Here is a 24,732-nt window from a genome sequence, read left to right on the forward strand (position 1 = left end):
CGGTGCATGGGCTTCTCATTGCGGTGGCTTCTCTTGTTGCAGAGCACGGGCTCTAGGCATGCGGGCTTCAGTAGTTGTGGCACTCAGGCTCAGTAGTTGTGGCTCATGGGCGTAGTTGCTGCGCGGCATTTGGGATCTTCCCAGACCAGGGCTTGTACCCGTGTCCCCTGCATTGGCAGGCGGATTCTTAACCACTACACCACCAGGGAAGTCCCAATAATTATACAATTACTTACTAAACTGTAAGTGCAAAAGGTGCCATGAAAGAATTAAGGGGAAAAAGGAGGGAATGAGGTCATTGCCACTGAATTGCATACTTAAAAATTATTAAAATGGAAAATGTTTAATTTCTTAAAGTCTGACTCGGAGGTTGGCGAAGTCTTCCTTGGGAAAAGTAACATTTAAGCTGAGACGTGAAAGAGGAGTAGGAGTTGGTAGGAAAAGATCTTTCTAAGAAAAGGGCATAGCATGTGCAAAGGCCCTGAGGTGGGAAGGAGCTTGCAGTGTTTGAGAAACTAAAAGACCAGTCAGCACAGGACAGAGGATGTGGTAGTATATTATAAGTACCACAGGAAGGCAAGGCCAAGAGTCCCAGGATAAAGGGCAGGGCACATCCCAGAAGTCAGAATCCCTGGGGCAAAGTAACCCTGGGTGTAGACCTCTTTTTTTTTTTTTTTTTTAACAATTATTTATTTATTTATTGTATTTGGCTGCATTGGGTCTTAGCTGTGGCATGCGGGATCTTCTCTGTGGCACGCGGGATCTTTTGTAGCGACTCCTCGTTGCGGTGCGTGGGCTTCTCTCTAGTTGTGGTGCTGAGTGCGCGAGCTCAGTAGTTGTGGTGCGTGTGCTCTTTAGCTGTGGCGGGCTGGCTCCGGAGTGTGTGGGCGGGCTTCTCTCTAGTTGTGGCACACGGGCTCCAGAGCACATGGGCTCAGTAGTTGCAGCACCTGGGCTTAGTTGCCCCGTGGCATGTGGTAACTTAGTTTCCCGACCAGGAATAGAACCCACATCCCCTGCATTGGAAGGTGGATTCTTAACCACTGGACCACCAGGGAAGTCCTGGTCCTAGACATCTGAATACAGGTCTGGATGCTTTCAGGATGCAGGTGAGCCCAGGCCAGCGCTGAGTTCCTGCAGGGGCTGTAGAGTCACTGGCTGGGGTCAGTAGAGCCCAAGCTGGCCTGGAGTCAGAACGCTGGGCTGGAAGCTGACTCACTCTGTCCCTAGGCAAGTCCCTGAATGGTAGACTCTCAGGCCAGTGGGGGTTTTTTAGGTCACTGAGTCTAACCCACTCTGTCACAACATTCACATATTGTCAACCTATCCTGACTTGAATACCTCCAGGGATGAGGAACTCACTACTTATCTCTTTGTCCTGCAAAAGACATGGGCAGTGGTAGTGGGAGAAAGTCCTATATCACCCTGGGTTCTATGAGTGCCCCCTGGGTCCTGGCTCTAGCCCTTCTCCCCAGGCAGCCCTGGCTCCTTGCAAAGGAGCCTATGAGGAACATTTAAAGTCAGAGCTGGGAAGGTGCTTTGGAAACTGCAAAGGTCACACCATGTGAAGGACATCTAGGACCTAGCTTGGACTCTAGCCCCAAGCAGCTGTAAAATAAGATTTTACATCTACAAAATATAATAGGTTGTGTGTAAGCAAAATTTTCATATAGTGAAATGTAAAGATATGAGTATAATTTGATGACTTTTGACAAAAAGTATATACCCCTGTAATCAACAACTCAGTAGAAATATAGAACATTTTCATCAGCCCAGAATGTCCTGTCTGCTCCCTTCTAGTCAACTCTAACCCCCATTTGTCCTTAAGCAAACCAGTTTTGAACAACCACTGTTTTCTGGCTGTTCTTGAACATCGTATAAATGGAATCACACAGTATGTACTTTTCTATGTCTGGCTCCTTTCACTTATCATGATGTTTGCATGATTCCTCCATGTTGTGAAGTGCTTCAGTAGTTCATTCTTTTGTACTGTTGAGTAGAATGCCGCCATGTGGCTAGACAACAATTTGTTTGTCCATTCTCCTGTTGAGGGCATTTGAGTTGTTTCCAGTTTTGGGATTTTATTAATAAAGCTGCTATGAACTTTCTTGTATAAGGTTTTTTGTGGATATATATATTTATTTCCTTGGAGAAGACCCTAGAAATACAACTGCTGTATCAGAAGATAGGTATATGTTTAAAGAAGCCATCAGAAGTTTTCCAAAGTGGTCATGCCATCACGGAGAGCAGTTTCTGTTGCTCCAAATCTTTGTCAACACTAAATATCGTTAGTCTTTTTAATTTTAGCTATTCTGGTGTGCGAATAGTGGTACCTCATTGTGGTTTTAATTTCCCTGATAATGATGTTGAGCTTATTTTCATGTGCTTATTGGCCATTTCTATATCTTCTTTTGTGAAGTGTCTCTCCAGATCTTTAGACCATTTTATAATTGTGTTCTTAATCCTTTTATTACTGATTTGTAGAGATTTCTCTGTATATTCTGGATATCAGTCCCTAACTAGATACTTGTATGGAAAATATTATCTCCCAGTTTGTGGCTTATCTTCATTTCCTTAATGTTGTCTTTTGATGAGCAAACATCTTTTTATTTGATAAATCTAATTTATCTAAGTATTTCTTTTATGGTTAGTGCTTTTGCATCCTCTCTAAGAAATCTTGGCCTGTACTATGGTCATAAAGATACTTTTTTCTATGTGTTCTACTAAAAGCTTTAGCCTTTACATTTAGGCCTATGATCCATCTCAAATTAATATTTTCTTTTTTCCCACATTTTTATCCAGTTATTCAAGTGCCATTTGTTGAAAATGATTTTTTTTCAGTATTAAATTGCTGTGGCTCCTTTGTTTAAAAAAAAAAAGTCAACTGTCCATATGTATGGGCCTATTTCTGGATTTCCTTCCATTGAACTATTTTTCTATATTTATGTCAACACACACTGTCTACATTACTATAGCTTTATATTAAGTCTTGAATCAGGTAGTGTTGGTCCTCCAACTTTGTTCTTTTTTTTTTTTTTCAAGATTGTTTTGGCTATCCTGGGTGCAGTAGACAGCCTCTAAGATGCTCCTCAATGATTCTTACCTTCTGGATTCTTGTGTAATCCCCTACCCTTGAATGTGGGCCAACCTAGTAACTCATTTCTAAGAAGTAGAATATGGCAAAAGTGATGAAATTTCACTTCAGCGATTTGGTTACAAAAAGACCATGATTTCATTTTTACTGCCCTCCCTCATTTTCTTACTTGCTTGCTCTGAAGGAGAGGCCCAGGTGGCAAGGGCCTGAGGGAACCCTCTGGTCAACAACCAGTAAGGATTTGAGACCCTCAGCCCAGCAACCTGCAAGGAACTTAATTGTGCCAACAACCCCATGAGTGAGCTTGGAAGCAGATCCTCTCCCAGTTGAACCTTCAGATGAGAACACAGCCCTGGCTGACAGTTTGATGACAACATCACAAGAGATTTTGAGCCAGAGGCACTCAGTTAAGCCACACCTAGATGTCTAACCCACAGAAACTGTAAGATAATAAATGCTTGTTTTTTAAGTCACTACGTTTTGGGATACTTGTTATGGAATAATAGGTTACTAACACAATAGCTCCTTTGTATTTCCATGCAAAATTTAGAATTATCTTGTCAGTCAAAACAAAAAAGACTGCTGGAATTTTGACTGAGAATGAACTGAATCTATATTTCAAGTTGGGGAGAATATCCTGATCAATGAACATGGTATATATTTCCATTTACTTAGGTCTTTGATTTATCTCAACTATGATTTGTAGTTTTCAGTTGTAGATGTCTTACACATTTTTGCCTATATTTGTTCCTAAGAATTGTATGGGTTTTGATACTATGTAGATTGTATTTTAAAGTTAATTTTCTAATCATTTGTTATTTATATAAAAATACAATTGATTTTTTAAAAATTGACCTTGTATCCTGTGATATTACTAAATTAATTTATTAGTTCTAGTGTTTCTTTTTATAGATACCCTAGGATTTTTTTATATATACAATTTTGTTATCTATTTTAAAAGATAGTTTTACTTCTTTTACTTCCAATCATTTTGCCTTTTAATTTTTTTTTTTTCCCTTATGGCACAGGCTAGGACCTCCAATATAATGTTGAATAGAGGTAGTAAGAGTGGGCATCTTTGTCTTGTTTCTAATATATTTAGCATTTCCACTGATCTTCATTCCTTCTTGTAGATCCATGTTTTCATCTGGTGTAATTCCTGTCAGCCCGAATAAATCCCTATAGCATTTCTTGTAGTGAAAGTGTCCTAGTTAATCTCTTGCTGCTTAACAAATCACTCAAAACTGTGGTGCCTCAAACCAACAACAATCATTTATTATCTCTCATGATTTCTATGGGTCAGTAATTCAGGAGCAACTTAGTTCAGTGGTTCTGGCTCAGGGTCTCTCATAAGGTTACAGCCAAGATGTCAGCCAGGGTAATACTCATCTGGAATTGGAAGACCCTCTTTCAAGCTCACTTATAAGGTCATTGGTAGACCTCTGTTCCTCATTGGCTGTGTTAGTTTCCTGTTGCCACTTTAACAAATTACCACAAGCTTGGTGGTTTGAGACAGAAATTTATTCTTTCACAGTTCTGGAGGCCAGAAGTCTGAAATCAGTTTCACAGGGCTAAAATCAAGGTGTCAGCAGGGCTGTGCTCCCTCCAGAGGCTCTAGGAGAGAATCCGTTCTTGTCCTCTTCCATCTCCTTGAGGCTACCCACATCCAACCTTGGCTTGTGGTCACACCACTCCAATCTCTGCCTCTGTGGTCACATTGCCTTCTCATCTGTGTGTGTGTCAAATCTCCCTCTGCCTCCCTCATGTAAGGATACAAGTGAGTGCATTTAATGCCCACCTGGATAATCCAGGATAATGTCCCTGTCTCAAGATCCTTAATTTAATCACATCTTCAAAATTCTTTTTTAGGGGGTGGGGAGGGGAGGCACGTAAAGGCATGTAAGGTAATATTCAGTTTCCAGAGATTAGGAGATGAATATTTGCGGGGGAGTGGGGCATTTTTCAACTTACTACATTAGTGTTGCCCAGAGACTTTAGTTTTGCCAGTGGACCTCTCTATAGGCTGCTTAAGTGTCTTCTTGACATGACAGCTGGTGGCTGGCCCCAGGGCCATCTCAAAGTCTTCTTTACTCATATGTCTGATGCCTGAGGTGGTAAGGCTCAATAAGCTGGGATTGGGAACAGCTGGGGAGCCTCAGTATCTCTATTTCTATGTAGCTTCTTCACATGGTCTCCTTCATGGTGGCTTCAAGGTAGCCAGATTTCTGACATGGTGGGTCAGGGATCCAAAAAGTGTGTATCCTGAGAGAGTCAGGTGAAAACCGTATCACCTTTTATGATCTAGCCTTGGAAATTACATAGTGTCACTTCTACTACATTGTATTTGTTAGAAGCTGGTCATTAAGGCCATCCCATATTCAAGGAGAAGAGAATAAAACTCAGCCTACTGATGGGAATAGTGTAAAGAATTTGCAGACACAATTTCAAACCATCACAGAAGTGCGCTGGTAAAAAATCCTCCCATCCTGCATTTAAATGAAATGTCATTATTTCACTTTGTTTTTAATTGAAATATAGTTGATTTACAATGTTGTGTTAGTTTCAGGTGTCCAGCAAAATGATTCAGTCATATATATATATATATATATATATATATACATAAAAGAATATATATATATATATAGATTGTTTTAGATTTTTTCCATTAGAGGTTATTGTCAGATATTGAGTATAGTTCCCTGTGCTATACAGTAGGTCCTTGTTGGTTATCCATTTTATATTTGCTTTCATTTTAAAGATGTTTTTTGAAAGATATTTGATGTTGTCTCACAGGTAACTGAGGCTTTGTTCATTTTTAAAAATATAACAGCTTTATTGAGATATAAATTACATGCCATAAAATTTACCCATTTAAAGTATAAAATCCAGTGGTTTTTAGTATATTCCCAGAGTTGTGCAAACATCACCACAGTCCATTTTATTTTATTATTATTTTTTTGTGGCTGTACTGTGAGGCATGTGGGATCTTAGTTCCTTGACCAGGAATGAACCGGTGTCCCTTGCAGTGGAAGCACGGAGTCTTAATCACTGGACCACCAGGGAATTCCCCACAGTCCATTTAAAAATATTTTCATTACCCCAAAAGAAACCCTAGACCCATTAACAGTCACTCTCCATTTCCCCTCAAGCCTCCAGCCCTAGGCAACCACTAATCTGCTTTTTGTCTCTATAGATTTGCTTATTCTAGACCTCTCACTTAAATGAATTGATATAATATATCATCTATTGTGAATGGCTTCTTTCACTTAGCATGATATTTTCATGATTCATCTGTGTCGTATCATGTATCAGTACTTCATTCCTTTTACGGCCAAATAATGTTCCAGTGTATGGACATGCCACATTTTGTTTACCCAGTCATCAGTTGATGGACATTTGAGTTTTCATTTTCTGGCTATTATGAATAATGCTCCAGTGAACATTTATGTACAAGTTTTTGTATGGACATATGTTTTAATTTCTTTGGGGTATAAAGCTAGAAGTGGAATTGTTTGGTCATATAATAACTCTATGTATAACCTTTTGAGGAACTAGCAGACTGTTTCCCAAAGCAGCTGCATTACCACCAGCAGTGTACAAGAGTTCCAATTTCTCCACATCCTCACCAACACTGTTAGTATCTGTATTTTATAAACAGCCATTCCAGTGGGTATGAAGTGTTATCTCATTCTGGTTTTGATTTGCATTTCCTGATAGCTGATGATGTTGAACATCCTTTAATGTGCTTGTTGTCCATTTGTATATCTTCTTCGGGGAAATGTCTATTCAAATCCTTGCCCAGTTTTAATTGGGTTATTTTTCTTTTTTCTTTCCTTTCTTGTTGTTGAATTGTTAGAGTTCTTTATATATTCTATACAATTCTCTTATCAGATAAATGATTTGCAAATATTTCCTTCCATTCTGTGGGTTACCTTTTCACCTTCTTGATGATGTCCTTTGAAGCACAAAGAGGTTTAATCTTGATGTAGTCCAATTTACCTGTTTTTGTTTTGTTGCTTGTACTTTTGGTGTCATAGCTAAGACGGCTTTACCTAACTGAAGTCCACCTCCGTGCTTTCACTGCCTAGGGTGTGGGTTCCACCCCTGGTCAGGCAACTAAGATCCCACAAGCCATGTGGCGTGGCCAAAAAAACCCCAAAAAACAAAAAAATAACAACTTAAGTCCACATAGATTTTCTTCTAATATTTTTACAGTTTAAGCTCTTACATTTTGGTCTTTGATACATTTTGAGTTAATTTTTTGTGTATGGTATGAGGAAAGGGTCCAACTTTATTTTTTTGCATGTGGATATTGAGTTGTCCCAGCACCATTTGTTGATTTGTAGCATTGTTGAAAAGTATACTTTCCGCATTGAATTGTCATGGCACCCTTGTTGAAAATCAATTGACTGGGGATTCCCTGGTGGCGCAGTGGTTGAGAGTCCGCCTGCCGATGCAGGGGACAGGGGTTTGTAGTGAGAGGCCCGCGTACCACAAAAAAAAAAAAAAAAAAAAAAAAAGAAAATCAATTGACTGTAAATGTGAAGGTGTATTTCTGAATTCTATTCCATTCATCTATATGTCTATCCTATGCCAGTATCACTTTGTCCTGATTACTGTAGTGTAGGTTTATAGTATGTTTTGAAATCAAGAAGTGTGGTCCTCCAACTTCGGTCTTTTTCAAGATTGTTTCGTCTATCCTGGGTCTTTGGAAGTTTCATAGTAATTTTAGACCAGTTTGTTAATTTCTGCCAAAATGCCAGCTAGGATTTTGATAGAGATTATGTTGACCGATAGATCAATTTGGCTATCTTTTTTTAAAAAAGTTTTTTTTTAATTTATTTATTTTATTTATTTATCCCTGGCTGCGTTGGATCTTCATTGCTGCGCATGGGCCTTCTCCAGTTGCGGTGAACGGGGGCTACTCTTCATTGCAGTGCGTGAGCCTCTCATTGCGGTGTCTTCTCTTGTTGCAGAGCACTGTCTCTAGGCGTGTAGGGTTCAGTAGTTGTGGCGCGTGGGCTCAGTAGTTGTGGTTCGCGGGCTCTAGAGCACAGGCTCAGTAGTTGTGGTACACGGGCTTAGCTGCTTCGCAGCATGTGGGGTCCTCCCGGACCAGAGCTCAAACCCACGTCCCCTGCATTGGCAGGCAGATTCCCAATGACTGCACCACCAGGGAATACCCAATTTGGCTATCTTAACAATATTATTATTGCCATCTTAACAATATTAAGTCTCTTGATCTTGAGATGCCTTTGCATTTGCTTAGCTCTTTGTTAATTTCTTTCAACAATGTTTCATTCTGTTCAATTAAAAAATCATTTTTCTCTCTAGTATTTGGATTAAATAATTTCTGTTATTCTGTCTTCATGTGTATGAACTTTTTGGGGAGCAGGGGTAGTTTCCAGTCTGCTGTTAAGCTCATCTGGTGAATTTTTCATTTCAGAGATTGTACTTTTCTTATACTTTCTATTTTTATGTTGCAGTTCTCCATCTCTTCATCAGTTATCATTTTTTCTTTAAATTATCAAACATGTGTTAATAGCTGTTTTAAAGTCTTTGTATATTTATTCTAACATCTGTGTCATACCTGAGTATGTTTCTATTGGCTGTTTTTTTCCCCTTGATTTTGGCTCACATTTCCTGCTTTTTCAGATGTCTGATCATTTTTTGTTACATGTTGGAGACTGTGATGATATGTCAGGAGTATGCTGATTTGAAGAATTTAAAAATACATGTGCATTAAACTAGTGTCTCAGCCACAATGCTCTGCCTTTCTGAGTCAGTTGCTCCTAAGAAAACCCATGTTGCTGAAGTGTGTGGAGAGGGATAAGGAGCTTCAGAGAGCCTCACCCAATTTTAGGCAGAGCATATAGTGGTTCAGAACACAAAACCTGGAATCAGATTGCCTGGATTTGAATCCCAACTATTCCAATTACAAGCTGTATAACCTTCAGCAAGTTACTTCATCTCTTTGTCCTTCCATTTCCAATCAGATATGGGGGATTCTAATTTAGTACCTACCTTATAAGATTGTTGAGATAAGTAAATGAGTTAACACATGTAACGCAATTGGAACAGCACCTGGCACGTACTAATTGCTCAGTAAATGTTAGTTCTCACTTTTAAAAAAAGTAAAACCATGTTCCCCTAAAAGACCAGGCTCCCACAGCTCTGTGCCTCCACCTCATGACCCCCTTGCCTGCCATGCTCACAGATACCTCTCCTGTATACAGGCCATGTACGTGCCTCTCTCCTTCACCCTCCTCTTTAGACTGTGGGCTCCTCTAGGGCAGGGACCAAGTCTGGGAGCCAACATTCATATGCTGCAGGGACACGACACCCCTGTTGGTAGAAGTCTAACTCCCAGCTTTGCCCCCAGCCTGACACCATGAAGTTCCTCTGGCCGAGGAATGGGCAGTATTCTTCCTTCCTCTCATCTCCTTAGTAGAAACATGGAAAACCACCTATCATCAGAGCTGGGGCTTAGAGACTATCCCTTCCACCCCTTAATTTTATAGATGGAGTAACTGAAGTCCTAACAGGAGAAGTGTGCCCAAAGTCAAACTCGTGGTACTTCAAATAAAAATGGCAAGTGATGGGAGATGGCAATTTTCTAGGAGTCTTTGCTTTGTGTTGGAATTATGTCAACTCCAAGTTTCATACTACTCTCCCAATGATGATTCAAAACACCAGTTGACAGTTATCTGTGTCTGTCATCAATACAACATAAGAACATGGTTTGATGGTTTAAACCTTGCCTATACACAAAATTTTTCAAAATTTTGGAGGAAGGGTGTAAAGAAGGGTCTAATGATGAATGATTGGAAGCAGGGGTTTAGAGGACCATGGGATGCCCACCTTTCTACACCTCCCGCCCTTTTGCCCCTGCCCCACCCACTCGAATCACCCAGTAGACCTGAGACTATTGAGGTATAGCCTGTTGGTTAAGAGCATAAACACTGAAGCCCACTTGCGCAAATTTGCATCCTACTCTGCTAACTGAAAGACCTTGAGCAAGTTACATAATCTCCTTGTACTTCAGTTTCCTCATCTGTAAAGTGGGGATAGTGATAGGAATTACCTTACAGGGCTGTAGCGAGGATTAAATGTGTTAATATATGTGTAAGGTGCACAGAACATTGCCTGGCGCACAGTTAGTGCTGCATACCTGTTAGCTATTAGCCATTACTATCATTATTCTTGCCTTGTTTTCCCCCGGCTCCTCAGGCCTGGGAGCCTAGTAACACAACCTCGTAGCCTTGTCTCTGCCTGGTGCAGCAGAATTCCAGCTCAGGCCCCCAAATCACCAGTCATAGACAGAAAACTGGAAGGCCCTCTGTCTGTGACTTATCTGAGGAAACTGAGTCCCAGAGAGGACCAGGGACTTGTCCAAGTTTACCCAACTAAGGCAGAACCTGGGCTAGAATCCAGATGTCCCATGCCCAGGGCTCTGTCTTGGGCATGACCAGACTCCTTCCAGGCGTTGCAGGGGAGCTCAGTGTGACCGTGCAAACTGTGTGATTAGCTAGACAGGGTTAAACACTGAACCACTGCCAATTGGGTTAGAAGTCAGCTGGCTGGCGGGACGGCCCCACCACCATGGATGATGGGAGCCAAGGTGAAGCTGGGACTAGCCTTTGGCCTCTCAGCAAACACTCTGCTGTTGGGCCCTTAGACTGGGGGCTCAGTCACAGTCAAGGGCCCCTGTGTGCCTGCCCCAAATATGTTCCTTCTTGTGGATCTGGGGGGATATGTCTTAGACCACCCTTGCCCCGTCCTCACCCTTTCCAAGAGACCATGGATCCCCAAAAGATCTCTGCATTGGCCAAGGTGCCCCTGTGAGCTGGGGGACCAAGGCCGGGGATGGTCCACAGCCTGAGTCTATGACCAGGGCCCTGTATCCTTTTCTGTCTGCACCAGCCTCCCCTGCTGCACCATTGCCTGGGACGCTTGCCCTCTGCCTCTCATAAAATAAGCCTTCACCCCTATCCAACTTTCTCCCTTTAATTTCGCTGTACCCCCTACCCCAGCCTGGGTCTGGTGACCCCACAGTGACCTTGACTGCATCTTTGTTTATTGACTGTCAGTTCCATCATCTCCAAGCCTTCGAGGCAGGGGCCAGGCTCACTGGGCTCACCTCTGCCCCCAGGCCCCCTGCAGTGTCTGCAGAGGAGGCACTCAGTCAATAATCATAGTAGGAAGGAGGAGCCTCCGGGAGCCGTCAGTCATGGGGCAGGGAGAGATCATTTCCAGCTCTGAGAATATGGGCTTAAGATTTTTATCTCATGGTAGACAATTATGTTTTAAAAAGTAACACCCAGACTCTCAATGTTAAGTGCTCTGGGATGGGCTCAGCCAGGGCAGCTCCAGGAAGAAACATGAGAGCTGGGGGTCCATCCCAGAGAGCTTCCGGGAGGAGGAAGGGTCTGAAGAACAGTTGGAAGCTTCTGCCAGGGGGAGGCAACCTTGTGGCTTTTGAGAGGGGATAGAAAGGGAAGATGACACATTTCCCAGGCCCTCCTGCCTAGAATAAGCCCATTTGCCCAGCCTCCTCATCAGTTTGGGAACTCAACATCCAGAGTGGCTGTCGAGCTGCCCGGGCGGGGCTGAGAGATCTGGGCACGTGTTCCTGCTAGCCCCCGAAGTGAGGACATTTCTCCCGCCATGCCCACCCACATCGACCCCCAGTGCCAACTCCAATCATCAACAACAATGCTCTGTCCTCACTAGGAAAGCGGGAGGAAGAGGATAAGAGGGGCAGCCCGTATTCTCTTCAGGACAGAGGAGGAGTCTGCATTCCCTTCTGGGGTTCACTGGGTTGGTTGTTAATATAGCATGGGCTTCCCAAGCCCTCTGGGTGCCCTGAAACTGCAAGAGAGCATCTGGAAACATTGATGGCAGGGCAAGGGGAGGGCTTCCAGCAGTTTCTCAAGGGGCTCATAACTCATGGGAGGCTCAGGACCAACACCCCGGACCCAAATTGTCAGGGTGCCCTGAGGTGGCAGTGAGCAAGGATCACTGGGGAAAAAGGCCATTAAGAAACTGGAATTTGGGACTTCCCTCGTGGTCCAGTGGTTAAGACTCCGTGTTTCCAACGCAAGGGGCACAGGTTCAATCCCTGGTTGTGGAACTAAGATCTCATGTGCCACGCAGTGCAGCCAAAAAACAAACAAAGAAACTGGAATTTGCAAGGGCAGAATTCTCTTGAAGTTGGTGTGCTGGTAGTGACATGCCAGCTTAGTGTAGCAATCTGGAAGTCATCTGCCATCTGGCTGAGTGGAGGGCCTTGGAATAACTCCTGCCCCATCCTGCCGCTAGGCCCTGACCCTTAGCCTTCAAATTAGGACTTAAGTTCCCCCTAACACCCAGTGGGACTGCCTCCATTTTTTTACTTCATCCAATTCCCACTCACCCCAAGGCAGTTGGCAGGTAAAAACTAAGGTGGGGAGGTAACTCTGGGGTGATGGGAGTGGGAGGCGAAACGGCACAGTGGTTGGGAGGGGGGTTTCTAGAGAGCATAGCCCAGGTTTTAGAAGATGCAAGTTTACTGCCACAAACCTGAGAGTCTCTGGAATGAGGTGCAAGTGGAGGGGCGTTTGAGGACAGAGGGCAACGTGCAGAGATATTGTTACCATGGAAGAGGGGCTTGCCAGAGGCAATGTGAGATGGAGCTGTTGGCTGAATTTTATGATGCAAATAATGGTTAGATCTAGCTTATGTGGTGTCCTGGTTTCAGGGCCAGTTATGGAGACCTGGATTTCAAATGCCATCTCTGCCTCTTGCTGGGTGTGTGACACTGAACAAGTCTAAAACTCTCTGGGCCTCTGTCACCTCAGCTGCAAAATGGGACTATTACTACATTCCACATTAGGTTGTTGGGAGAATGCAAAGAGCTAATGCACATAAAGCACTTGGCACAATACGTGAATTTAGTAAAGAAAAGTTAAAAAAAAAAAAAAAAAAAAAAGGTCAAACCTCCTGCCCAGCCCCTGGGGCCCAGGGCTGGCTCCAGGTGGAGGGCCCAGTGGCAGGAACAGTGTCCTCGTGTGGCTCTACCAAGGATGACAGCCGACACACCCACCTGCACTGGCGTCTAGACCCCTCCCCTGCCTCCCACCCTCTTTATATAAGCCTCACAGGTGAGCAGCTACGACCTGCGCCAGATGGGTCAGAGGTATCTGGGGCCACACCTCACCCACAGGCCCAAGGCAGGATGGGGCGGGTCCCCACTGACGCCCAGCCCCACTGAACCATCACCTGGAACCAGGGGACCCGGCAGCGCTGGCTCCCATACCCATGATGCTTTAGCTGAAGGAGCACAGGGGATGTTGAGCTCTGTGCCTGCCAGCCCCAAGGAGGAAGGTGAGCTCCCTGCAGCAGCCAGACCCTCTCGGCATGCAGTCCTCTCTAAGTCCTCGGTGGGGGTCTTCCGGCTGGGAGTCAGGAATCACAAGAGAGATTTCAGGGGGACTGATCTTTGAGGTGAGACAGGCAGGTCATGCAGACTAAAGAGCAGTGGGGGGCGTGGGGTCCACCGTGCAGGGGAATGGGGAAGCCAGTGGGAAGCAGCGCTGCAGACTAGGTCACTGCTTTGAGAGCTCCAGCCTGTGTAGAGGGACCGGCCTGTGTGGCCAGGACCGTGGGATTTGGAGGAGGCACTGCTCCTCTCCCTACCTGGGGTTTTTAGGATTTGGGAAAGTATTTGGGCAACACCCTCCACTGAAAACATCCTGTGGTGTATAGGATGGAATTTGGGACTTTGCCCCCAGAGCAGAGAGAGGTAAGTACCAGAACAAGAAACGGGGGGGTGTGGGGCAGGGCGGTTGCCAATGGTGGCCAGGAGTCTTTGCAAAGCAGGAGGCCCAAGAATTTGATGTATTTGCTCATCCTGGTGACCGATTGGCCCTGGGGACTGGAGAGCCGGAGCCCAAAGGCAGCCACCTCCTGCAATGCTGCGTTGTTCCTGATGCGATCAGAGCATGTGGGCTTAGGATGCGGTAAATTGCAGTCAGGTACGGAGGCCAGGAGCCAGTCAGTCATGTCCAGGAAGGAGGGCAGGTGCCCCCTAGCCCAGCCAGGCCGCGAGGTGACTCACGCTGTGTCTCTGTTGCAGGATGGTTTTGTGGTGCTGGACCTCTCTGGGGCTGATGCGGCTCTCCCGGGGAACGCTGGGACAAGCTCTCTGAGGTTCTCGCTCTCTCCCCGGTGAGCTCGCACAGTGTGGCCACCCCTCAGGGACCATGCCAGAGGCATTCCCGCTCAGGTCTGCCAGCTCCACCCTGAGGACCATGTAAGGAACAAGGATCCCACCCTCTTCCCACCTCCCGGCCCCCACGCCGCCTCCCAGGGAGAGTACCCAGGCTTGGCAGGGTGCCTGGACCCCCAGACTTGGATTGGGACTTTTCACCCTACTTAGTCACCATCCTAATCTCACCAAAGAATTTCCTCCTACTTATTCCCCAAAAGATCCATGAGAGTTCACCAGTAAGGAGGAGAGCTGTTGATGTACTAAGCACTTTACATGTATCCTCTTATCCTCACAACGGCCATAGGATTTAGGCAGAAAACCTAGGCTCAGAGAGGTACAGTGACTTGCCCAAGGTTGTACGGCAAGTAGTTTCAAGAAAGCATTTATTGAACACCTACTGAACACAGAGCAGAGGGTTGATTGGGAAGAAAGAGCCACAGAAATAAAGAGGAGATGGATCCCCATCCATGAGGGGTTCACATGGAAAACGAAGGCTCCCCTTGACTTACATGTCACACACTTAGTGACAACTTGGGAACAATTAGATCCAACCAACATTTACTGAACTCCAACTGCATGCCAGAGAGTACTTAGGGACAGAGGTCAAGGTTGAATCAGACATGACCCCTACTCTCAAGGAGCTTCCCAAGCCACGTGTGGCCTTCAAAGCCCAAACCTGAGTGTTTGAGGGCTACAAGGGTGAGAGGTGTTGGGGATAATCCAGGAGGACTTCCTGGAGGAGCTGAAGGAAGCTTTTGGCAGGCTGTGTCTTTAAATGGTTCCCATTTAAAGCTCTTCTGCCAATATTGGAGGAGAAAGGAGAGCCAGTTCAGAGAAAGGAGAGTGCAGGCTCTCCTAAGACTCCTCTGCTTGCCCCACACACCTCACAATATGTCTGCTCATACATGCCCTTCAAGTGTTTCCTTGCTCCCTGTGCTACTGGGCAGCTGCTGAAGAAGTTTTTGCTTCTGTGAAAGTGAGTAAGGCAAGATGCTCATAGTGTGTGTGTGTGTGTGTGTGCGCGTGGAGTGTGAGCTGGGGTTGAGAGCAATTCCCGTCCTCACCAGGGATACTTTTTGGATCTTCTTCTTCCTCCTAGGAATGAGTAAAGCAGAGGCAAGTCAGCCTCCTTGGGCCGTTCTCCCACCATTACTGTCAATCTGCTGCTTAGGAACTTCCGCCTCTGGGACTGAGCCATGTTCTGGAGCGCTGTATTCCAGGAGGAGTGTAAGATTCCAGAATGACAGGGATACTGTGTTCATCACCTTTGACAGGCTCATCGTGTTGACTGTAATAGTCGTACCTCACTTGCTGGGGTCATTTACCAGCCACTTGTACCTTCTGGAACAGCAGCAAGAATTAGAAGGGGCCCAAAATGCTTTTGAGGAGTCAAAACTGAAGGGATTGCTCCCCAGATCTCTTTTCTTTGAGGAAAACATTATAAATTCCACTTTGGAAGCCATCTCCTCTGAGTTAACTGACAATTCTAACAAGCTTGGTTATTTTATTTCCTAGTCTGCTACCAAAAAACCCTGTAAAGTAGGAGGGAGGTGAGCTGCTAGAGGCCAGCACAGTGACAGTGGCAAGAAGTGACCACTAGTAATGCAGGTGAGGATTAAAAACTAAAGACAACCATGGCCAACAAAGACGTGTGAGGCAGCAGCCACCTTGGGAGGGGGCAGATGGCCCTTGACGCGATGCAGTTTCGCTCATTTTTGTGTTACAAGCCAGACCTGTAGAGTTTGTTACTAGTATGACCTTGAGTGAAGTGAGCAGGAAAAAGTTATAGGGAGGTCCAGCAAATTCTGTTTCAGATGATGGACAAGGATACCCTCCCCCTAAGGGGACTAAATCTTGAAGGTTCAAAACAAGAGGAAGAGCATACTTTACTCATTTGGATAATTAGGTGGGTTTTTTTTTTTTTTTTTTTTTTTTTGGCTGCGTTGGGTCTTCGTTGCTGCGCGGGCTTTCTCTAGTTGCGGCGAGCGGGGGCTACTCTTCGCTGTGGTACGCGGGCTTCTCATTGCGGTGACTTCTCTTGTTGCGGAGCAGGGGCTCTAGGCATGCGGGCTTCAGTAGTTGTGGCATGTGCGCACAGTAGTTGTGGCTCGCGGCTCTAGAGCACAGGCTCAGTAGTTGTGGCGCACAGGCTTAGTTGCTCCGCAGCATGTGGGATCTTCCCCGATCAGGGCTCGAACCCGTGTCCCCTGCATTGGCAGGCGGATTCTTAACCACTGCGCCACCAGGGAAACCCGTTTAGCTATTTTAAAACCAGAGCCAGTTTACGGAAATTTTATTAGGTGGCAGAAATGCTGCCTGTACCTTTTGATGGTGAGGATTTAAAAACAGGCTTGTTTGTGAGCAAGCAGTTAAGATGGTGGGAGATTACAGCCAGTGATCGCCTCTGCTAATTTGGGGGTGGCTGCCCGCAGCTGGTGATTTCAAAAGCTGATTGGCTTTAAGCACTGGGTTTACCCTGTGGGCAGCCCTATCTTTTGAGGACAGGGGCTGAGATAGAGCATGGATGTTACACCAAGTTCACAGTCCTCCCCCGGACTCTCAGTGTGGGACCCTCAGCCTAGTTATGTGCGTGTCCCCCCATTTGCCCTGTAATTGTCTGAGCCCAGAGTGCAGGAGCCATTTGATAACATTATAGTCTTCTTTGTCCCAGGGTGGAGGCAGCTTTTACTCAACAACCCAAGAGAGTAATGGCAGTAACCAATGATCCAAAGTCAGCAGGACAAGTCCCACGGTGTTCAGAACCCTCTGTTTCCCTCTGCCTGGCACAGCAGGCCTCACCCCAGAAGCATGCTTTGTCATCTTTTCAGTCCTTCCGGCAGCCTTCCTGGAGCAGGTCACCATAGCAACAGAAGGGCTGCTTCAGCCCCGTGGCCCAGCCTTGTTCACAGAGTTCCCAAGAAGGGGACCAGCTTGGCACCCCACTCATCCCCCTCCTCCTCACTGCCCTCCCTTCATAACCTCATGATGTCTTTTGCTTTAAAACCTATCTCAGGTTCTTAAACAGACTGCTACCAGGTGGGCCTGAATGTGTTTGCAAACTTAATTTGAACCTGCAGTACCAGCAAGGAGTAAGGACGAATGTGAGAAGCAGGTGACTGAGCAAGCTGCCTGGGGACTAGGTAGGGTTGGGACCAGCCCCACCCTGACAGACAGGTGGGATTCCCTGGAGCCAGGGTCCTGCCCTCAGGGCTGCCAAGACCAGCTGCACAGGTTGCACACTGCACAACTCCAGTAGGCTCTGTTTACATACCCGATGACTGTGAAAGGTGTCCCCGGAGTTGAGTAATCCTGCTTGACCCTGAGGTGTATACTGAACCCCATCTGCTCATCCACCCAGGAGACTGAGGTCTGGCCAGTTGAACCCTGAGGAGGAATCATGTCAAGGAGCAGTGAGGCTGAGTTGATAATGGAGGCCCAGTAACCCCGTGGGCTGTGTTGACCAGAAGAGGAGATTCATTGTCCAGAGCCGCCAAGCCTGGGAGGCAAGGTGGATCTGGGCCAGGAGTGAAGACAGATGGCAAGAGCCCCAGATTTCCCTGGTCCCATGCCTGTTCTGTCCATCAGGGAGTGGACATAGGACACACTCACAGACACCGTTGCAGTGGAGAGGGCCTCACTTGGGGGCCTGCTTAGGACTTGTGAGAGCTGTAGGAGTGTCCTCAGCTCCGCTCTGAGTTTCTAAGCATGGCTATTCCCAAAGCCTGAGGGCTGGTGGGTGTGGAGAGAAAGGGGGTGGGGGCACCTCCCAACCCTCAAAGTTTTCATGCCACTGGAGTGGTGCTCAGAATCCTCCAGTGCCAGACCCTAAGCCTTTCTTTGTCCAGATGGGGACACTTGAGCCCAGAGAGAGGCAAGCATTTGCCCGGAGTCTCACAGCAAATTAGAGCAGAGCAGGACTTGATTTTTCTTTCTACTGAGTCCTTAGAACCTGAAGGGTGAGGGTGGCATGGGGGTGAGGTTAGCTCCTGCAACTACTAAGGTCTTGTCCCCTGACTCGCCCGGGCGGCAGAGATGCCAGCGTCACCCCCGGGGCTGCTGAGACATGTTCTGGGCCATCATCGGGAGCCCGGGCCAGTCTGTCACCTTCTAACAATTGTTTTCCCCCCTCCCCTGCCAGCTCCCTGACTGACGGGCACACACTCTCCAAAGAGCCCCTAAACCATGCTCTCAAGCTCTCGTCCCCAGCGAAGGTGAAAGATGCCCAGTTGAATTCTCCAGGTGAGCCAGGTGGGAGGCTGCTGGGCAGAGCAGGGTGGTCCAGGGCAGGGATGGAGCTGTGCTGGGTGTGCTGGAGGGGGTTGATGGGACACTAACAAAGCAAGCCAGGGGACCCACACAGGACAGAACTTTGGGGGATGGGGCAGGCGGAAATCCTGCTGATCTCCATGCCCACAGGGACCCCACCACGCCCCTACCCTCTTTGCCGTCTTCAGGGTCAAGCCTGATGGAAGGAAGCGGGAGGAAGTTTTTTTCTTCAAGAAGTTTGGGAAGGAGAGAGGTTAGAGGTAGAAAGACAGCTGGGGCCTCATCCAGGGCAAGCCGTCGATACCTGGGATCTCGGCTCGGGGTTGCTGAAGGATGGGAGGAGGCCCAGATAAGCAAGGCCTTGGAGAGTCCAAGTGGGTTGACTGGGCCCAGGGGCAGGCTGGCCGGCCCGAGCTGACAGAGTTGTTTCTGGAAGCTTGGGAGGCCACATGCTCTTTTAAGTACGTTCACTTCCAGATAGGCAGAGTTATCATGTACCCTGACGAGTCATCAAAATGATAATAACACAGCTTTTGTTCATTTTTATTGGCTGTACAACAATATTGTAGCAACAACAGACGTTTAAAAAAAATGCAAGGAATTGGTGCCTGGCACAGAGGGTCACTGCCTCCCGGGTTCAGTGCTGTCCTTGGGATGGTACATTGCTGCCGTTTTGTCGCTGGTCCATGCCACCTCTCACGGGGGAAGAGCTTCCTCTGAGCTGAGGTGCTGGTTTTCTCAGTTGTGATTTGCCCAGCTTCAGGCTCCTCAGAGAAGCCAGGTGGTGATCCTGAGGCCTCTCCGGCTCCCTTGGGCGTTTGGGTGGGAGCTGGTCGGGGGAGATGACAAGCTGACTGTTGAACTGCTTGTGTATTTTGTAGAATGTTCTTCGATGTGGGTACATCCGGGGTCTTCCTCGTGGCTAGACAGGGATTGTGGATGTAGGGTAGTGGGTGGTAGCATTCGAAGTGGGACTAGCTGGGGAGTCCAGTTCCAAGGGCCCCCAAATGGGGCAATAAAGAGGACAGTGAAGGGGGAGAGGACTGGGGCCTTTGTTCCAAAGACTCTTCCCTCAGAGTTTGTTCTGACTTGGCTTTCCCGGTCAGAGGACAGGCCTCACGTGAGGGCAGGAACAGAGTCGGGACCTCTCTGCTCTGTCACAAGCACTGTCGTGGGCTGGAGGGCGGAAAGCTGGGCCAAGGTCACCGTGCCCATGGTCTGTGAGGAAGCTGAGATGCAAAAGGTATAACAAGGGGAGACACCAGACCAGGACTTCAGATACCCTGCTCCGCAGGCTGCCTGGTCCCTTGGAGACCAAACGCCAATCCCCTCACCGCAGCAGGGCTCGCTGCTGCCATCAGACAAGCTGCCGCTCTCCCAGGCTGGGTGTCTTGGGGTGGCCTTGGTAGGGATCTGGCCTGAGGTGTGCACTTTCCTGGAGTGGACTCTGCCTCTCTGCTCTTCCTTAGAGATGAAGAGGGACCTGGACCAAGGAAAGGATTGACCGATTTCTGAGGGGAAGGGTTTGAAAGGCACCGAGAGAGCCCAGGAGAGGGGCCAGCTGGGCCCAGGCAACTGCCACACTCTTCCCGAGAGCCAGGGCAGCTCACTGACTTGCTGTGTTGCTGCATCACCTCTGGCAGGTCCCATCAGCTTGCTCAGGCTTTCTTTCCTTGGACTGGATAATTCCTTCTCCGCAGCGCTCAAAGAGCAGCTGTCAACACCCGGGGACGGTGCACAGCAAAGCCCTGGAGCTCAGAAGTCCTGACTGTGAGTGATGGCATTGGTGTTTTGCAACTCAAGGGGCAGGAAGGGAGCCAATGTGGCGCAAGTTCAGTGTCCCGTGGGGCATTCCGTGTCGGGAGTGTTTCCAAGGAGGAACAAGTAATCCGAGCCCCTTGGGCCTCAGATGCTTAATCTTAGTTAGCATCTGGCAGCCCTGCAGCAGTGGGACACAGAGAATAGACAGGTTTCAAACAAGCGGGTAGGGAATCCCAGAGAGGGACCCATCAGAGAGGACTGGCAGCCAGGGGCCAGGCAAGGGCCGAGGCTGGGAAGGGGGGCACCAGCTTTAAAGGAGGGGTGGGGAAGGAGTAGGCAACTGTAGGGGAGGCAGCAGGGCCATTCTGGTTTATCAGGACTTCGGGAACCTGGTAGGGACAGCCAGGCTGGGGGCGAACCTGGACTCTCCATCCTCTGCGCAGGGCTAGGCTGCTGGGGATACTGAGATGGACAGTATCCTGCCCTCAGAGAACTCCTAGTCTGAGGGCAGACAGGCTCTGGGTGAAGGGCACACAGAGGCTGAGGAAGGAAGGCCTGCTACCTGGGAACTGGGTGATCAGGGTGCTTCCTGGATGAGGAGGACCTCTAGCTGGCCTCAGACGTTTAAGCTCCCTCTGGGCCTGAGCTGAGTGGTCTGCCCTTGGGAGTTTAGCATCTAGGGCTGGTGATAAGAAGAAGGGGACAATCTGGGAGGGGTTGAGGAGGCTTCTCAGCACCATTGCCCAAGGGACCCCAGGCACTGCCCAGGGCAGTGCCAAGCAGACCTCATTGGCTCCCACAAGCCTGCCCTGTGGGTCACACTCCTCCCAACCCCAACTCGTGTAGCCTCCAGGGTTTTGAAGGGTGGAGGGGGAGGCTCTGGAATGCAGCTGCAGTAAGATCCAGATTCACCATGGCTTGAGTGCCCACTGGGTGCTGGCCTGGCCCTGGGGCTTATTGCCACGATTCCCCAGCAGCTCCAAGAGTCCCGGCCCCAGACTCTGTATGGGAGAGGATATCGGAGCAGCCACATGAGGGGAGGGACCTCGAAGCTGCCATTTCCATAAAATTGAGAAAAGGCAACTATCTGTACCAAAGACTGTTTGGGGAGGGGGGCTTCAGCGGATTACAAGAGGGGTTAACTCGTTCTTCCCCACACATCTGCCCCCTTAATAAGAGCAACTTTTACTGAACATTTACCGTATGCTAGGCTCTGTGCTCAGGGATAAACTTTCATCTTTCATCTTCTCTTCATGGCAGCAGTGGGGTAGGCACTTTTCTCATTCTCATGTGGTAGGGCAAACCGAGCTCAGAGAAGTTCAGTGAGTTCCTCAGAATGACGCAGCTAGTAAGATGTGGAAGTCTTAACTGGCACACTGCCTCTTTGGGCCCCTTTAGGTGTGGTCCCCTCCCCTCCTGCGTGCCCTGGCCAGCCCCTGCCTCCTAAATGCGGAGCTGCAGTCCCTCTGGAGAGCTCTTAGAGGCTTGCCTGCAGGAATCAGAGTTCACCTGGGTCTCCTTGAGTTCCCAAGAAGCTGGAGGGTCCTCAAGCTCTGGTCCCCATGCTGGGCTCTGAGCTGCCCAGATGGCTGTTCTCCCGGGGACAGCTCCACTGAGTTGGGCCACAGAGCAGCTGGGATCTGACCTCCACACAAAGGCAGCCTTGTGCTGGGCCTAGACATACATTTTTTTCTAGCCCTTTCTGGGTTAAGCATGAACCCCAGCTGGATCAAGGCAATGTCAAGATCACAGGGAAGAGGAGGGGATCCAAGGGAAGCAGCTGCCAGGGATGGAGCTGGTGGAGGTGCTGGCCAGGCCTAGCCCCTACACTCACTCACCCTAGGAAACTCTCACACCTACTGGGGAGTTTTGAGCTGGAGGTCAGGAGGCTGGGTGCTCAGCCCAGCTTGTTCACCAGGCCTCCCTCCCTCTGTCCCACACTCCTACCCTTTCCCAAATGTTTCAAGGGCATATGCATGGTGTTTCGGCTGGAAGGAGACAGGTACTACCCTTGTCCTCAGGGAGCTCAGAGCCTGCAGCTGGGGGGCAGGGAGGGGCCCTGGGGACAGTGTGAGGCAGAGGATCGCTGTCATTTCAGCTTCTGGTGGGAGTGGGGGTAGGGGAAGGTAGGAAGGACTTCCCAGAGGTCAGAGGAAATGGGAACAGGTGATAATCTCAGCCCCACCAGCTGAAAAAAGCAGAGCCTCTGGGGATCCTTGTAAAAATTCTTCCCTAATCGAAATGTCCAGTTCTGTCAAGCCACAGGTGTGCCAAGGGCTGGACAAACTGTTCTGGCCCAGGCAGGCCTTGACCCTAATCTCTCATCGTGTCCTGAAGCCACAGTGGCCTCTTCCCCTCATATATCCCCAGAGTGCCTGGCATGGGGCTAAGCAGGTTCCAAAGACCCTTAGCAAAGGGTCCCTGTATGAAGAGGGACCCTCCTGATGCTCGTCCCAGACAGGCCTTTGCAGCAGGGGCTGCAGGATGCCATGCCCTGAAGAGAGACATCTGTCCCGGCCCTAGAACCACATTTACCCAGGATCAGTGTCTCCCTCCTTCTGCTTAATCAGCTTCATTCCGAGGCTGTTCCCACAGGCTGCAGAAAACACCCCGGGCTTCTCCTCTGTGCTCTCGTGTTTCTCCCTTTCCCAGCTAATTGAGAGTGACTTCCTCTGCTGTTCAGGAGCCTTTATTCCAGAGCCCCAGAGAACACAGCTCCCTGCCTGCCTCACCACTCCCAGCATAATGGGTGATTGTAAGACACAGGCTGGGGTCAGGCCAAGACGAGGTGGGGCAACATGAGAGAGAGCGGGAGAGGAGAGAGAGGCAGGACAATGTGCAAGCGGGGCCTTGGGAAAGCCCACCCCCAGCACTCAGCGGACATTCTCTGGGTGTGTGCTTGAGGCTGTTGGCTGCAGGCTGCCTGCTAGCTGGGTTCTCTATAGATCTAACCATCGGATGCCTTTCGGAATCAGGTCTGGTTTGGATCTTGGGTGCCTTGCTAGGTGATTGGGACCTTGATTGGGTCCTGGGCATGTTTTGGCTGTTATTGCAGCAGTGAGATGGCTGGGCATGGGATAGACCTATGCCCCTGTTGAGTTTCGAGGTGAGGGGATGGGGACAAATTTAAGGGTCTGGCAACCCATCCTGTTTCTTCCATCTCTGCTATCCTCCAAGGAATCACCTGCAGGTAGGCAGGCTGAGAGGTACCACAGCAGCCCTGGACCCACTCGTGATGCCTCCCTCCTGCTCAGTTCTGAGCAGCCTACTTTGTGGCAGAGGGTCAGGGGACTCAGGTACCACTCTCCTCTTCCTCCAACACCATCCCCAAAGGAATAGACCATGGACCCCCGAGCCTAAACCTCATTCACTGACCAGCCCCCTAGCCACTGGATGCAAGGCAGCTGCCAGTCAGAGGTCTTGTCCTAGTCAGTCCCAGCTCTGCCCCTAACTTGCTGTGACCTTGGCCATTCCTTCCCCCTCTGAGACTCAGTTTCTTCTCCCTCTGATGGTACTATGTGTAGGAATGCCCTGCCTCCACTGCTCAAGGATGCCCTACCCCCCACCGCTCCCCCACCACTGAGGTCTCAGTCTATATCTCTGATGGGCATCACATGTTGAGTTTTATTTATTCTTTTGGCAAACATTTATTGCAAGTCCAGTCCTTGCATCAGAAGTTCAGAGTCTAGTCAGAAAGGACGGAGAGAGATTTCTTGAGCACCCACCATGTGCTAAGCTTTTTAACAATATTACTTTGATGCAGCTCTTTTTAGTTTTCTCTCTGCATTTTTTTTTTTTTTTTTTTGTGGTATGCAGGCCTCCCTTTGCTGTGGCCTCTCCCGTTGCGGAGCACAGGCTCTGGACGCGCAGGCTCAGCGGCCATGGCTCACGGGCCCAGCCGCTCCGCGGCATTTGGGGTCCTCCCAGCAGGCTCAGCGGCCATGGCTCACGGGCCCAGCCGCTCCGCGGCATTTGGGATCCTCCCAGACCGGGGCGCGAACTCGGTTCCCCTGCATCGGCAGGCGGACGCGCAACCACTGCGCCACCAGAGAAGCCCCTGCATTTTTATATGTACTTTTGTTTGTTCCTTTTTTTTCTATTGAGGGTATACTCTGGACATCTCCTTGTGTCATTAAATATTTTTTAAATACTATTTTGATGACTGCCTGTGAATCCATGATATGGCTGTATCCTAATGAATTTATCATGTCCCCCTATTGGACATTGGTTTTTTTCCAATGATTTTGTTAATAGAAACAGAGCTGCTAAGATATCCATCTCCCTGTTCTCGCTCTATGTGTCTCTGATTGTTTCCCATGGGTACTTTCTAGAAGTGTGATTGCTGCGTCAGAAGTTACTA

At 48.3% G+C, this 24,732-nt stretch overlaps 1 protein-coding gene across 1 annotated transcript in view; it reads left to right on the top strand.

Moving 5' to 3' along the window:
- The window catches only part of ACSBG1 (acyl-CoA synthetase bubblegum family member 1), a 49,000-nt gene that overhangs the window by 3,737 nt on the left and 20,531 nt on the right, over positions 1–24,732 (top strand). Inside the window, exon 2 of the mRNA XM_007103466.1 lies at positions 18,484–18,584. Coding sequence (XP_007103528.1) covers positions 18,484–18,584 — 101 coding nt within the window. The remainder of the gene's footprint in view (positions 1–18,483; positions 18,585–24,732) is intronic.

Source organism: Physeter macrocephalus, chromosome 11 (assembly GCF_002837175.3).
Source record: "Physeter macrocephalus isolate SW-GA chromosome 11, ASM283717v5, whole genome shotgun sequence".
NCBI lineage: Eukaryota > Metazoa > Chordata > Mammalia > Artiodactyla > Physeteridae > Physeter > Physeter macrocephalus.